We start from the raw sequence: 13,378 nt of genomic DNA, 5'->3' as shown, positions 1-13,378 counted from the left end.
CTGTATTCAGCATACAAAAATTGCATTACCAAAGTTTATCTATAAGTAGGTTGCTAATATGTAGAATACAGATTCCCCTAAAAATGTCACTCTAAGAAATGAAATTAGCTGTGTCTCCTTTTTCCCCAGTCTGGACAAGTAGCTAAAGACAATATTTAGATGCTATGTGGTATATTGGAAAGCACATTTTGCTAGGGATCAGAAAACTTATTCTAATCTTAGCTTTTGTGCCCTTAAATGCTTAAGTTACTTAATATCTGATTTCTTTGTTTTAATTAAAATCTATAAAGAGTGCTATTAGTAATTTGATATTGTTTTAATGTGGAAACACTTTGTAAATTATAAAATACTGTATATAAATTTCAAGTCATGTGAAGGGTTTTATTTATTAATTTTTTTTTTTTTTTAGTGAGGCAATTGGGGTTAAGTGACTTGCCCAGGGTCACACAGCTAGTAAGTATTAAGTGTCTGAGGCCAGATTTGAACTCAGGTCCTCCTGACTTCAGGGCTGGTGCTGTATCCACTGTCCCATCTACCTGCCCCAAACAGTGTGTTTTTAATAGTATTACTGGCCTGATTCCTGGGTCCTTTAAAAAAAACCCCACAAACCCCAAAACAACCAAACAAACAAACAAAAACAGTTTTATCTTTTCTTAACCTGAGGTTACTATGCAAAATCTTTTAAATAGGCAGGATTTGTTTATATATCTTTCTGCTTCATTTTCTGTACCTCCAGGCTCTCTCCTAGTATCTATTCTCCCAGTTTCTCTATGTTGTCCTAACTTCCAAACAGCTTTCTGACCCATGCCTGCCCCATTCTTCAAAATACTACAAAAATTAGCAATTTTCCATCTTGATAGTTAAAATCTCATTTTCTTAGGGTAATTAATCAATATTCCCTAGTAGATCAATTTATTGTAGCAGTCTTGTTATTCAGACTATTGTTAACTCTTTAATATTAAAAAATATATAGTTGTCTTTTTATGAGAAGATACTGATTAACTCAAATTTATAATTGGTCGGGTTTTAGTGTAACCAAGCGAAAAACTTCAAGAAAAATGCAAGAAGAGAATTTTAGGCAGGGGAAACAACCATATAGATAAACCAGTCCCTCCTTGTAGTCTGCTCCCAAATCAGCTCTCTAAAGTTCTTGTTTTTTACCTTTCTTTCTTCTACCTCGGAACTTACATATTGTCTGAAGAATTCTGAATTTTCTTCACAAAGCATTTTAATGGTAGTGATAGAAAAATTAAAGGGTTTTCAAGGAAGTATTTATGGGCTGGAGGAATGAGTAGGTTGACCTTGTTTTAGAAGGAGCAGTAGATTTTATTTACATGTAAATTGGAGACTTTTTTTGTCTTGTGTTCCTTTTACCTTTATTTTTTCTTTTTCAAAGCCAATATTATTTCTTTATTGCTATAGCTCTCAACTTTTCCATAGTTGTCATTCACTTAAAAATAGAAGGCAAACTACAGATCCTGTTTTTCTTAAAATATTTATTGTATGTCTATTTTTAAGGAATAGAAGAAATAATATCTTCTTGTGCCTTGAGAATAGGTTTAGTTGGTACATAAAGAAATTATATTCCAACTTTGTCATATTTCAGCATTCTCTGCACCTGTTTACATGCAGAATCTAGATTGTGCTACCATTTCTGAAACAGGCTTATGGACAGGAGACAGTTTACAGAGGCTAACTAATGTTTATTTTTAAATGTACTTATCTTTTTATATTCTTTTAATTTATTTTTTATATTTAATACTAAAAAGATAAGATTTTATTTTTTATAGCCTTACCTATTTTTCTTTTTTACTATTTTTTTTTCCTTAAAAAAAATCTTTAATTCAGAATCTATTAAAGCAGTTTGGCCAGAAAAATAATACACCTTAGTGTTGTTTATAAAGAAAGACTATTCATTCAATAAGGTAAATGAGATTATAGAAAAAATATTTGATTACTTTAAATACTTAGTAATAAATGCTCTAGTCTTTAAATTTGAGCTATATGTATTTCATAGCTTCAGAATAATAGTAGTGAGAGGCAGGAAAGGTACTTTAGAAAGACTGTTTCAACCCTTTCTCTTTATTAATGAGAAAACAGATCCAAAGAGGCTAGAGCCTTGCTTAGGGTGATACAGTTGAAACTAGAATCTGTATCTGAAGTCCTTATTTTCTCTATATTGTATAATAGAGGCATAATTTTAAAAATTTGTTCTTTAATTCATTTTCTTTATAATTCAGGTTGATCTCTCTAGTAAAAATTTACTGAAAATATAGTCATTGCACAAATACTTTTTTATAAATGCACTATACAAGATACTGTTGTAATTATTATAGAAAATTTGGAGATGGATTAAAACAAGGTTTCTTTATTCCATAGGAACTGTGTGTGTGAGAGAGATACTTTGTATTTTACGAGACCTTGTGTGATAAGTGTCAGAAAGTTGATATAAACACTATATTATTCAAGTAGTTTTAGTCTTAGTCTCACATTTGACTTTCTTTCTTGAATTAGGGCAAAGAAAAAGGTAATTCTGGCACCTAAACCCAAAGTGAAGGTAAGTATTAAAAGCAGGTCTTTTAAGTGTAAATTATGAATTTAGAAAATTCTTCTATAGCTCAAAATGATATTTTAGTATATAATAGACATTGTAATTAAGATATTTTCAAACTTTTTAACATTGTAAAATCTTTATATTAAAAATTCAAAGAGCTATCAAGTTTTAAAGGTTCAATAATAAAAGCTAATTATAGTGGTATAAATATTTGTTAGAATATAGCCAGCAGTATGCATTAAAGCAATAATAAATTAAATAAATATTTGGGTATAGTTGGGGATAGAGGTCATAGTTGTTAAATAAAATGTCTTTCCTATCTATATTAATGTGGATCATGACAAAAGAAATATAGTACATATAACAGGAGCAAAAGGCAATATTACTTCTTCCTTTTGGGCATAGTATGGCAATTGTCCTGAAACAAATACACTGTTATAGAATAGACAGGAAAATATCATTTGTAGATTCAATGCAGTTCAACAATACCCATTAAGATATTATTCTAGTTATTGGAGGTAAAGAGACAAAAATGGCCTTAAGTTTGCATTATATTGTTCAGTGATAAAGGGAGAGAATATAATATTTAGACAAATAAATACAGTTATTTGGGGATACTAACATTGGGGAAATTTAGGGTAGGATATCAAAAAGAGCATTATGTAGGAAATTTTCTCTACAATGCACCTTATAAAGATAAAGTAGCTTTGGAGCCTTCTTACCTCTTTTGCTAACTCAGAATCCTACACATTTTGGATTAATATAATCTGCATAGTTTTTATAAAGCCATTTCTGTCACTGGCTTTTATGGAGGAAGTTCTCATAGTCTCATTTTTTAAGTTCTATGCCCTTTTTTCCCCCCTTCAAATATAATAAGGAAAAAATAAGAAAATTACAGCAGTGAGAATTCAGACAAGATTGGTGGCATCTGTTTTTCATGATTCTGTGACTTTTTATAGCCTGATTCTGGTAATTGTATAGAAAATGAGAGTAACCCAGAATTGGTTTTGGACAGAATTTGAATAGCATTGGGCTGAAGGGGGCGAGAGTTTTCAGTGGTGGTAAATAGCTAGTCAGCATATATTTAGTAAGCACTTAATAAATGTCTGTCATTGTACTAAAACATTGAAGTTACAAAAAAAGGCAAAAATGGGATATTTTCCCTAGTGGAAATGGCTGATCACAAGCTCAAGTTTGTGAAGAAAAGAGAGCAAAATGAAGGGAGTGCTGGATTGGGCAAGGACTGTAGAGACTGGAGATTATGATAAGAGTTTACAAGTTGATAAGTAATGAAGCACTGGGGAAAATGGGAATAATAGGTTATAATCCAAACAATTTGAGAATTCAAACTTATAAAAGGGACTCACTTAAGGATGACAGTGAGATCTGACAGATGACCATCACACCTGTAAGTGGCTGGAGTAAAGAAGTAGGTTTTGATTTATGAGAAAGTTAATGAACTGGGAGAGAGTTTTTAAGAGAACATTAATGTGTCTGTTGAAATGTATGAGTTTGAGGACATATATTGTCATGGGGAGGAATATTGAGAATTAAATATTTCTTTGAAAACAAAGAAGAATCTTAAGGATTCTCATTGTGACAATTGAGACATTTTGGGGTTTGATAATATAAGAAGCATGGATTTTTGCCCTTGCATTTGAACAGAATTTTAACTTCATGCGTTTGTTTCTCATTCTTGACTTTATATCTAAGTTCTGCCCTTTATAGCTTAACGATACCTTTAATTTTTCATTTTCACCTTTTTTGTTTCCTCCTACCTTTTCTATAATGTACTTAGAATACTAACATCTTTATAATGAATTTTTCTTTTTTGCCTTGTCAGTCAGTAAGGGGAGAGGGAGAAAGAATAGCAAAAATTCAGAATGGAAAATGCAATTTTGTTTTATTTTCAGCTCTGAATTTTCTTCCTTTTTTCTCCCCTTTCCTTATGGAATTGGCCACTTCCATTTAAAGAATATGTCCTTAGTCCTGAGCTTCTTCCTACATCTGTTTCACTCATAATGTTTAATTTTTTGGCTATAATTAATAGAATTTTCATTTATTTTAATTGTATTATATAGGTTTTTAGTATGTTTCAATGCCTTTTATTATATGTTTCATGTAGGAAAAAGTTATTCTAATTAATTTCTGAAGTTAATGTTAATTAGTGTTAATTGTGATCTAAATCCTTCTAAGTGATATTGCAGCAACACAACTATCTTATTTTCCCTCAAAAAAGAATTGAGGACCTTTCTCATTTACTGTTTAAAACAAGCATTGATAGTTGTTATCCTCATGCCTTCCTGTGGTTGGAAAAGTATAACATGTTTTTAAAAACCTGGTGAAGCTGAGTCAAATGACAAAAAAATGGGATTGTTGTTTTATGATTTTCTCTCTATGTATGTGTGTCAGAATTTTTTCATGCCTGTTCCCTATATTCATTTGTTACCTTTCACACTTTTTCGTGTTAAGTCATCTTTTATGTCCCAGCCTTATGTGCTCTAGATTGTTTTTGAGATGTCTTTGTCTTTTCCTATATTTCTGGTTCATTTCTCTGCTCTATTCCTTCCTTGACTCTCTCTCCCTTAGTCAGATTTAATATAAAATTACGATTGCTAAATTTTAAGATTGCATCCTTACAAAAGGTTATGCACACATCCTTCTTCCCATACATTACTGTAATATAGATATGATTCATCAGACCAAATATTAGAAATATAGTAAAGGAATCATAATGAGGATATCACATGATACTAAAAAATTAAGAGTAATAAAAATTTATTTTAAAAATACATGGCATAAAGAAGACTTTGTTTAAGTGAACTGTTTAAAAGGTTAATTGAGAATGGTCAATAAAAATTACATTGATCATAGTTACAATAATTTATTTAAGAAATTTAGCCATTATAAATTAATTGCAAATAGGAATATTGAAAAAGTCCATGAGTAGCCCTTTAGTAAACAGACTTGTAACTTACTTGCCAAATAGAGAGAGATGGCTGTCAAAGAAAGCATCAGCTTAAATTATAAGATCATTTGTAAAATCTTAAAATGAATTATGAATGGTTATAAATTCTATTGTCTTATAAAGCACAGTGAAACAATAGAAGGCAGAGCCGATGTAAAGCAAGTTTGGTAAGATATCCAACTATGCAAAGTCATCCCAAGGACATCCCAGGATGGAAAGAATATAACAAATATAAGTGGAAAAAATTTGGAAAAAGTCATTTCAACAAACCTTTTTTTCATTAAGGATAGATAAACTACTACATATTTGGTCAATAACCTCACAAGTTTCTAAGGTGCTTACAGAAGAGATAGAAATGATATTAAAGAAAACAAAGACAAGAGGAAGTGATACAGATATAAGAGCATTGAAGAAATGAAATGCCAGGCTTAAAGGGAGAGGAAGATATCAAAATATGGAAAAAAATCATAAATCTTAATATGCCCAAAAAGGTGACCCAGAGAACATAAATTACTACTGACCTGTGTGACTACCCTCCTCTTATATCTTTATAAAATCTTTAAGGGTCATATACATAGAAATTGAGAACATATTCAATAGGACATTAGTAAAAAAGCAATCAAGTTCTTGCAAGCAATATTTAACAGCAGACTAACTTATTGATACATTTTATTGAAAAATATAAAGATATAAGATATTGTATTTATATTGATTACAAAAACCCAAAACAAATATTAAACTCAAGTAGAATATAGCAGAGTATTTTCTATCCATCTATAAAGATCATTTAGGCCCCTAAGAAGATGTTAACAAGAAATATAAATTTATTCAGTAATCATCTTGTAATAAACATCCAGCAGAGACATGCAAGCTTGCCAAGAATATTTGCTACTCTGAAAGAGAAAGTCTAGCACAGAGTCTAGTTTGAGACTTCCCTGTGGATGATGAGCTCCTCCAAATTCAGTTATTTGAGAAAAACATTGTGCTGATTGCATCAAGTTCCAGAACATTTCAGAGCCTCCTAGAAAAGATTGGTGATTACTTTAAGGAGTTTGGCCTGTCCAGTTATTCAGAAAAGACCAAATATATGACAAATTGCTTTTGCTCAGTTTTCAATTTACATCTAGAACTTGGCCAACAATGTTTATACCTGGTACAGATAGTACAGATGGATAGTGGACTCGGCTGACAATTGAAAAGGAACAACTACTGGATTACCTTTGGGAAATTGCATCACAGTTTTGACTTTAACCTTCCTAGGCCCATTCTTTTAGGATAGCCATTTTATTGGTGATGTTATATGGCAGAAATGTGGAACATCACTAATTCTTAAAAACAAAAGAGGGCAATGAAAAGGCTTGTGGTAGATTGAAGGTGGTTGCAACATATAATCAATGAAAAGAACTTAGAATAAAGGATATCAGAAAATTATATGGCAGAAAGAAAAGTTGTGTTGCTTTTGTGGCAAGAACAAGAGATAATAGGTAGCTAGTCTGATTGTTTACTGGTGCTTGTGATGTCAAATGAAATTGAGGAAGGTCTACAGAGCATGTTTGGGGAACAACCCTTGCATTGAACTTTTGAGAGAACATGAATGTGGGTAGTATGGAATAGGTGGCTTTAAATGGACTATGTTTTAGATATCATGGGAAAGAATTCTCAAATTAATGATTTTGGTTTCATTTGAGTGATTAATGTACGAGGATATATTTATCTAATATTTTTCCTGAAGTTAGTCCATTCTCCTTTTTTTTACTACTATTCATTTTCCACTCCTTCACATCATTTTTATCATTGCCACATTTTTCTACCTCAGCATCCAGTATCATTTTTATTATCTTCACTTTTCTCAGCTTTAAATCATAGTCTATTCCTGGAATATGATATATAACATTTTTGAAACTTTATCTATAAGCCCTGGGATTATTCAGTGACATAGTATTTTCACATAAATTTCTTATTTTTCTTCTATTCTTCATTTCTTGCTAATCATTTGTCTGCCTATATTCTCACAGAGTAGTAGTTTTTAAAATGTGGTTCAGGAAACCTTTGGAGGTCCCTGAGATTCTTTCAAGGCATTTTTGAGATTGAAACTATTTTATAATGTCAAAATATTTCATTTCTAATACACCAAGTATTAGTAAAGATAACCCACATAAAAACTCTTTGGGAGGCTCTCAATAAAATTTTAAGACTGTATAGGAGTCCTTGAGTTTGAGAACTATTGACATAAAGAATTTTCCATGCTTAGAATATCCCATCTCCATAGCTTGTTTAAAGTCCTTACTTTTCTTTAAGGTCCAGCATAAATGCTACCATGAAGTATTTTGAATTATGCTAGCTGAAAGTGATCTCTTCCCTCTCACATTTTCTTATACAACTCTGGAACTCTCTATATCATATTCTATCTTTTATCATACTTAATTGTGAAGCATCTCTTTTTCTTTCTGGATTCTAAACTTCTTGAGGGCAGAAATTGTGTTATTTTCCATTTTTCTATCCTTATAGCCTAGCAATAGTCTCATATAATAGTTGGTTATCATGCTTGTTATTGAATTGAATTGAATTCTTTGTAGTGAAATCATATATTCATATTTATTTTGCTTATAATGGTATTCTTTACTTGTGTTAGATTTCCTTAAAGTCCTTCTAGGATAAATATTATTTCTTAATGTAGAATCTTTTATTCCAAACTTTGTTCAATCTTTAATTTGTTTTCATTCCCCAAAAGTATTTTTGATGGTGGATTATCTTTCTTCAACGTATATTGACTTGTGTAGCATGTCAAAATAAACTGATGTCCCTTTAGCTTAGTATTATGTAATGCAGTGTGTGAATTCTTCTTCAAAGAGAAAAATTTTAGTATTGTCATAGAAGTTAGAAATTTGGGTATTAAAATACATTATTAGACTAATTTTAACAATTTGAGAAGACTACATCTCCATTCTTTCTGCTGCCTCCTCTATTTAATTTCTCTAGATCTTAACTTCCTCTTCTATGGGGTTTTAAATTTCTCCACGTTTCCCTAGATTATTCCTTTGGTCAGTGCTTTCAAACTCAAGTAGATTTCCTGAGTGGTATATTGACTTTGAAAAGTACAAATTAGCATTATGTTTTATTATTTTTATTTATTTTGCTAAATATTTCCCAATTACAGTTTAATCTTATTGCCAGGAATGAGTTTGCTACCTCTATCTTAAGGCTATCCCTAAACTTCTTTTTTTAGTTTGAAACCTAAGAATTTATTATCATCAAGATAACAGATGTCCCATAAGACACTGCAGAAATGTTTGCAAAACCCTGCTCCTAGATTAAAGTTCTACAAAACTTGGGGGAAATGTCCTCCTTTCAGTACATGTAATATTTATTGAATAGAATTTTTAAATGCTTTTAATATATATAGATTTCTGTTTTTGTTTTGTTTTTGTTTTTTCCTTTTCCCCTATGAGCTCTCAGGGTTCTCCTTCCCTTATAGTTTTCTAAAATGTGAATTGTTTCTTAAAATAGACTTTGTACTTTGAAGAATATCAAGTTCCAGTATCTTCTCACTACTATCCTCTTCTCTCTTAACCCATGAATAAGGTTCACAATGTAAATAGGAAAATGATTTATTTTACAACTATTTAATGGCACTGAGGCATCAACATCTTTGTCATCTCCAGGTTATATGTGGTAGCAAATAAATATGTGGTAGCAATAAAATGTCAAGAACTGGAACTCATCTTTGTTTGGAATATTGTATCACAAATGAAAAATGAAAATCAAAGGGTCATTTAGTATAGGTAGGTACTGAAAGATAGGGAAAGGTTGTGGACTGTAAACCCAGAATGTGGTCAGAGAAGAGGAATTAGCCCTAAATGCATAGGACAAAAAGTAAACCTGGTTTTATTGTTCTGTTCCAAGATCCAGGCTGCAAAGGGGACTTTAGCCAGAAGCATAATCCAGGTATAGGCCATATTCAAGCTAAGCATAAGAGAACAGAAGAATAATAATGGAATAGTTTCTCAGGAATTGGAATAGGTAGATGAGTCCACCCTGAAATGTGACTTTTGATCCTACGATTGTAGAGGGAGTCTTGTCTTTGCCTTTTCAAGTAGTCTTCTTGATTAAGGCAAAGACCATTAGCCATGTATTGTTCATTAGAACTAGAGTGGTCTAGAGGTACTGACTGAAGCACAGTCAGAATACTAAGTCTTCTAGCTCCTCTTCATAGCTCTAACGAAAATTTCTTTGGAAAAAAAACTGAAAATCAGTTGGGAGGGAACTCTAGTTTCTTAGAAATTTTCACAGTGTAACTTTTTTTTTTTTTGGCTTTTACCCAAGGACTGCAGTCCAAAAAAGGACCAGAAAATACCTGCGTCTTTATTATCTTCAGTTGGTGGTCCATCGGTGAGCTCTCTTACTTCTGCTGTTGCTCCAGCCAGCTCTAGCAGTACACCTGCCCAGGAAACTATTTGCCTTGATGATTCACTAGATGAAGACCTTTCTTTTCATCCACCTTCACTGGATTCTGTTTCTGAGGCATTAGCTGTTATCAATAATGGGACTAAGGGCCCTCCAGTTGGCTCTGGAGTGGGCGTACCAACTACAAGACCTCGACCAGGACTTCGGGAAGAAAAATTAGCAAGTATCATGAGTAAGCTGCCATTGGCTACTCCAAAAAAAATAGAGTCAGCTCAGACTGCACATTCATCAAGTCTTATTGCTGGCCACACCGGACCAGTACCAAAGAAACCCCATGACTTAGCTCATACTGGCATCTCTTCAGGCCTTATTGCTGGTTCCTCAATTCAGAACCCTAAAGTTTCTTTAGAACCTTTGCCAGCCAGGCTTCTTCAGCAAGGACTCCAACGTTCAAGCCAAATCCAAGCATCTTCCTCTTCACAGGCCCATGCCTCTTCTTCCTCTTCCCAAGCCCAAGCTGCTGCCTCCTCTCATGTTTTGGTGACATCTTCAGAGGCCCAAGAATCTTCCTCAGTAACACAAGTGACAAAGGTGCACCAGCATTCAGCTGTCCAACAAAACTATGTGTCCCCATTACAAGCCACCATTAGTAAATCACAGACTAACCCAGTGGTGAAATTAAGTAGTAACCCCCAACTTTCTTGTTCCTCCCCACTCATCAAGACTTCAGATAAACCACTTGTATACCGCCTTCCTTTGTCTAACCCTTCCTCTGGAAGTGGCTCTCAAGGGTCCCATCCGTTGGTCTCTCGGACAGCACCTAGCACCTCTACCTCTAGTAATTATTTAGCCAAGGCCATGGTGTCACAAGTTTCCACCCAGGGTTTCAAGTCTCCTTTTTCTATGGCTGCATCCCCTAAACCTGCTGCATCCCCTAAACCCGCTGCATCTCCTAAGCCTGTAACATCCCCTAAACCCTCTGCCTCCCCCAAACCCTCTGCCTCCCCCAAACCCTCTGCTTCCCCCAAGCCCTCTGCCTCCTCTAAGCCCCCTATATCAACTAAACCTTCTATGTCAACAAAACTTCTTATATCTAAATCCAGTCCAACTTCCAAACCTGCTGTATCCCCCAGTTCTTCCAATTCAAGTGCACTAGTAGCCCAGAGTAGCCACTCTACAAGTAACAATCCAATCCATAAACAGCCCAGTGGAGTAAATATCAGCAGACAATCTCCTACCTTGAATTTACTGCCCTCTAGTCGCACTTCAGGCCTTCAGTCTGCAAAAAATCTTCAGGCCTCTTCAAAGTTAGCTAACACAGCATCCACTGGAACTGTTGGAAAAAATAGCTTGAGTGGAATTGTAATGAATGTACCTTCCAGCAGAGGTGGCAATCTAAATTCAAGCGGAGCTAATAGGACTAGTCTGTCTGGGGGGACCGGAAGTGGAACACAGGGTGCTACTAAACAGTTGTCTGCTCCACATAGACCATCCACTGCCTCAGGGTCTTCAGTTGTAACAGCCAGTGTGCAGGTAAGTACTTAATCTATATTTGTCTGATGATGTAAAAGATTGTTATCTTTCTTTTTCCTAAGTTCTTTGGATAACATACTATGAATGAATCCATTTATGTTGAATCTATAGAATAAATTTATGGCAAACTTTTCATTAATGAGATATTTTAAATTCCATTCTTCAAATGTATTGGGCTTATCCAATTGCCAGATAGAAGTCAGGAGAAAAGAAACTAAAATATTTTAGTAACTTTAAAAAACTGATATCTATGTTTTCCTCATGGTTTTCCAGGTATTTCAAAAACAAAAGTAAGATTTATAGAATTTTTTTTCTCATTAGAAAGTTTTTCTTCAGGTGATTTTGAAAGAAAATTAAGCTTCCAGTAATGGAATTTTAAAGCAAAATCAACATTAAATATATTTAAAATACACTTTTAATTTGAAACTCTCAGAAGGCTAAGTGAGTAGATCTAGAATAGAAATTTTAACTTACCAAACTCATGGATATAACAGGATAGTTATTTGTTTATACTTTTTAGGTGCCATTCAAGTTCAGGTTGTATTTTTGCCACACTTTACCCCTATCCCCTCAGCCTTAGTTTTCAAAGTAAGAAACGTCATTTCACCGACATATATTCTAGATTTGGTTCATTTTGGAATAATCTGGAGCCACTTAGAAATAGTACTGGTAAGTAAATTATGAAGCTTGGAGTCATGATGCTATATTGACCTTCTATGTTACAGTGCAGCAAACACTTAAAGTGAAAAAAATAGTCAATAATTATACAGCCTCTTATTATTATAATAGTCTCTCGCTTCCCCTCTAGTAGCTATAATCTTTCTCTCCCTTCCAATCCACTTCCTTCTTTGGAAGGGTGATGGCACTTGCAATCAAGAAACAGGGAGGAAATACCAATATATACAGTTGATACTTGTTTTCCCAAGACTCCATTTCTTTCTCTCACCTTTACCTGATCCTTTTCTAGTTGTGGAAATGACAGGTTACTATTGTCAACATTATTTACATTAGGAGCATATTAATCCTCCACTCTTTTTTTCTTGACACAATGGTACAACTATCCCTAAGTCATGCATAAATAAATGAAGTTTAAAAAAATTTTTTTGCTATAAAACCAAAAACAAAGGACAAACAGAAGAAAAATAAGGAAGACTTTTACAGAAAGCAGAAGACTCTTAATCTTCTGAATTCAAATTTAAATTAATATGAAATCTGACCTCAGTTGTTTTGGTTGACAGATCTTCAGGCATAAGTAGATTCTCATTCCATTTTAGATTCTACTTCTTTTCCCTAATTCCAAATCTTCTCTGACTCCTGCTTCATGACTTAAACTAACTTATTTATCCTCCCTGAGATTATTTCTTTACATCTTTATCATTCTACCAAATTACCTCTTTTCCAATTGTAAGACTAATTCCCTTTGACTCAATCATCAGATCTGTTATTCTCTCCTTTGGCTCTTTCCTAATAGGTTTTCTCCTTTGACTTCCAAATTACTTAATAGTTAACTGACAAGGCCTGAGCTACATGAATCATGACACTTCTCTCCTTGTTCATACCACTGGGCCATGTTAACAGCTGCAAATATTTAACAAGATTGTAGCTGGTATTTCATGTCATTTACCCAGGGGAAGGCTATCCATAAATAACTATACTATGTTTATACAATGCCAGCTTTTAAAATATATGATGAAATTTGATATACAAAGACTTCACTTACCCCAAGAAGTAAATGTAGAATTTTACCAAGTGACTAGCTATAGGTCACAAAGCTGATTTAAGTATCTTGTTTTATGTTATTCTAGAGGGTAGAACTAATGTAAATGAATAGAAATTTTAGCAAAAGAGATTCTAGCTTAGTAAAAAGAACAGTTATTAATCTGCAAAAATAGATCAAATTGCCTTGTTCATAAAATGTT

At 33.2% G+C, this 13,378-nt stretch overlaps 1 protein-coding gene across 1 annotated transcript in view; it reads left to right on the top strand.

Moving 5' to 3' along the window:
• Nucleotides 1-13,378, top strand: part of UBN2 (ubinuclein 2) — a 106,847-nt gene that overhangs the window by 74,279 nt on the left and 19,190 nt on the right. The window contains 2 exon segments of the mRNA XM_074267778.1: nt 2,515-2,557; nt 9,846-11,459. Of these exon segments, the coding sequence (XP_074123879.1) occupies nt 2,515-2,557; nt 9,846-11,459 (1,657 nt within the window).

Source organism: Sminthopsis crassicaudata, chromosome 5 (assembly GCF_048593235.1).
Source record: "Sminthopsis crassicaudata isolate SCR6 chromosome 5, ASM4859323v1, whole genome shotgun sequence".
In the NCBI taxonomy this organism is placed as follows: domain Eukaryota; kingdom Metazoa; phylum Chordata; class Mammalia; order Dasyuromorphia; family Dasyuridae; genus Sminthopsis; species Sminthopsis crassicaudata.
This window is presented reverse-complemented; position numbering and strand designations above follow the sequence as displayed.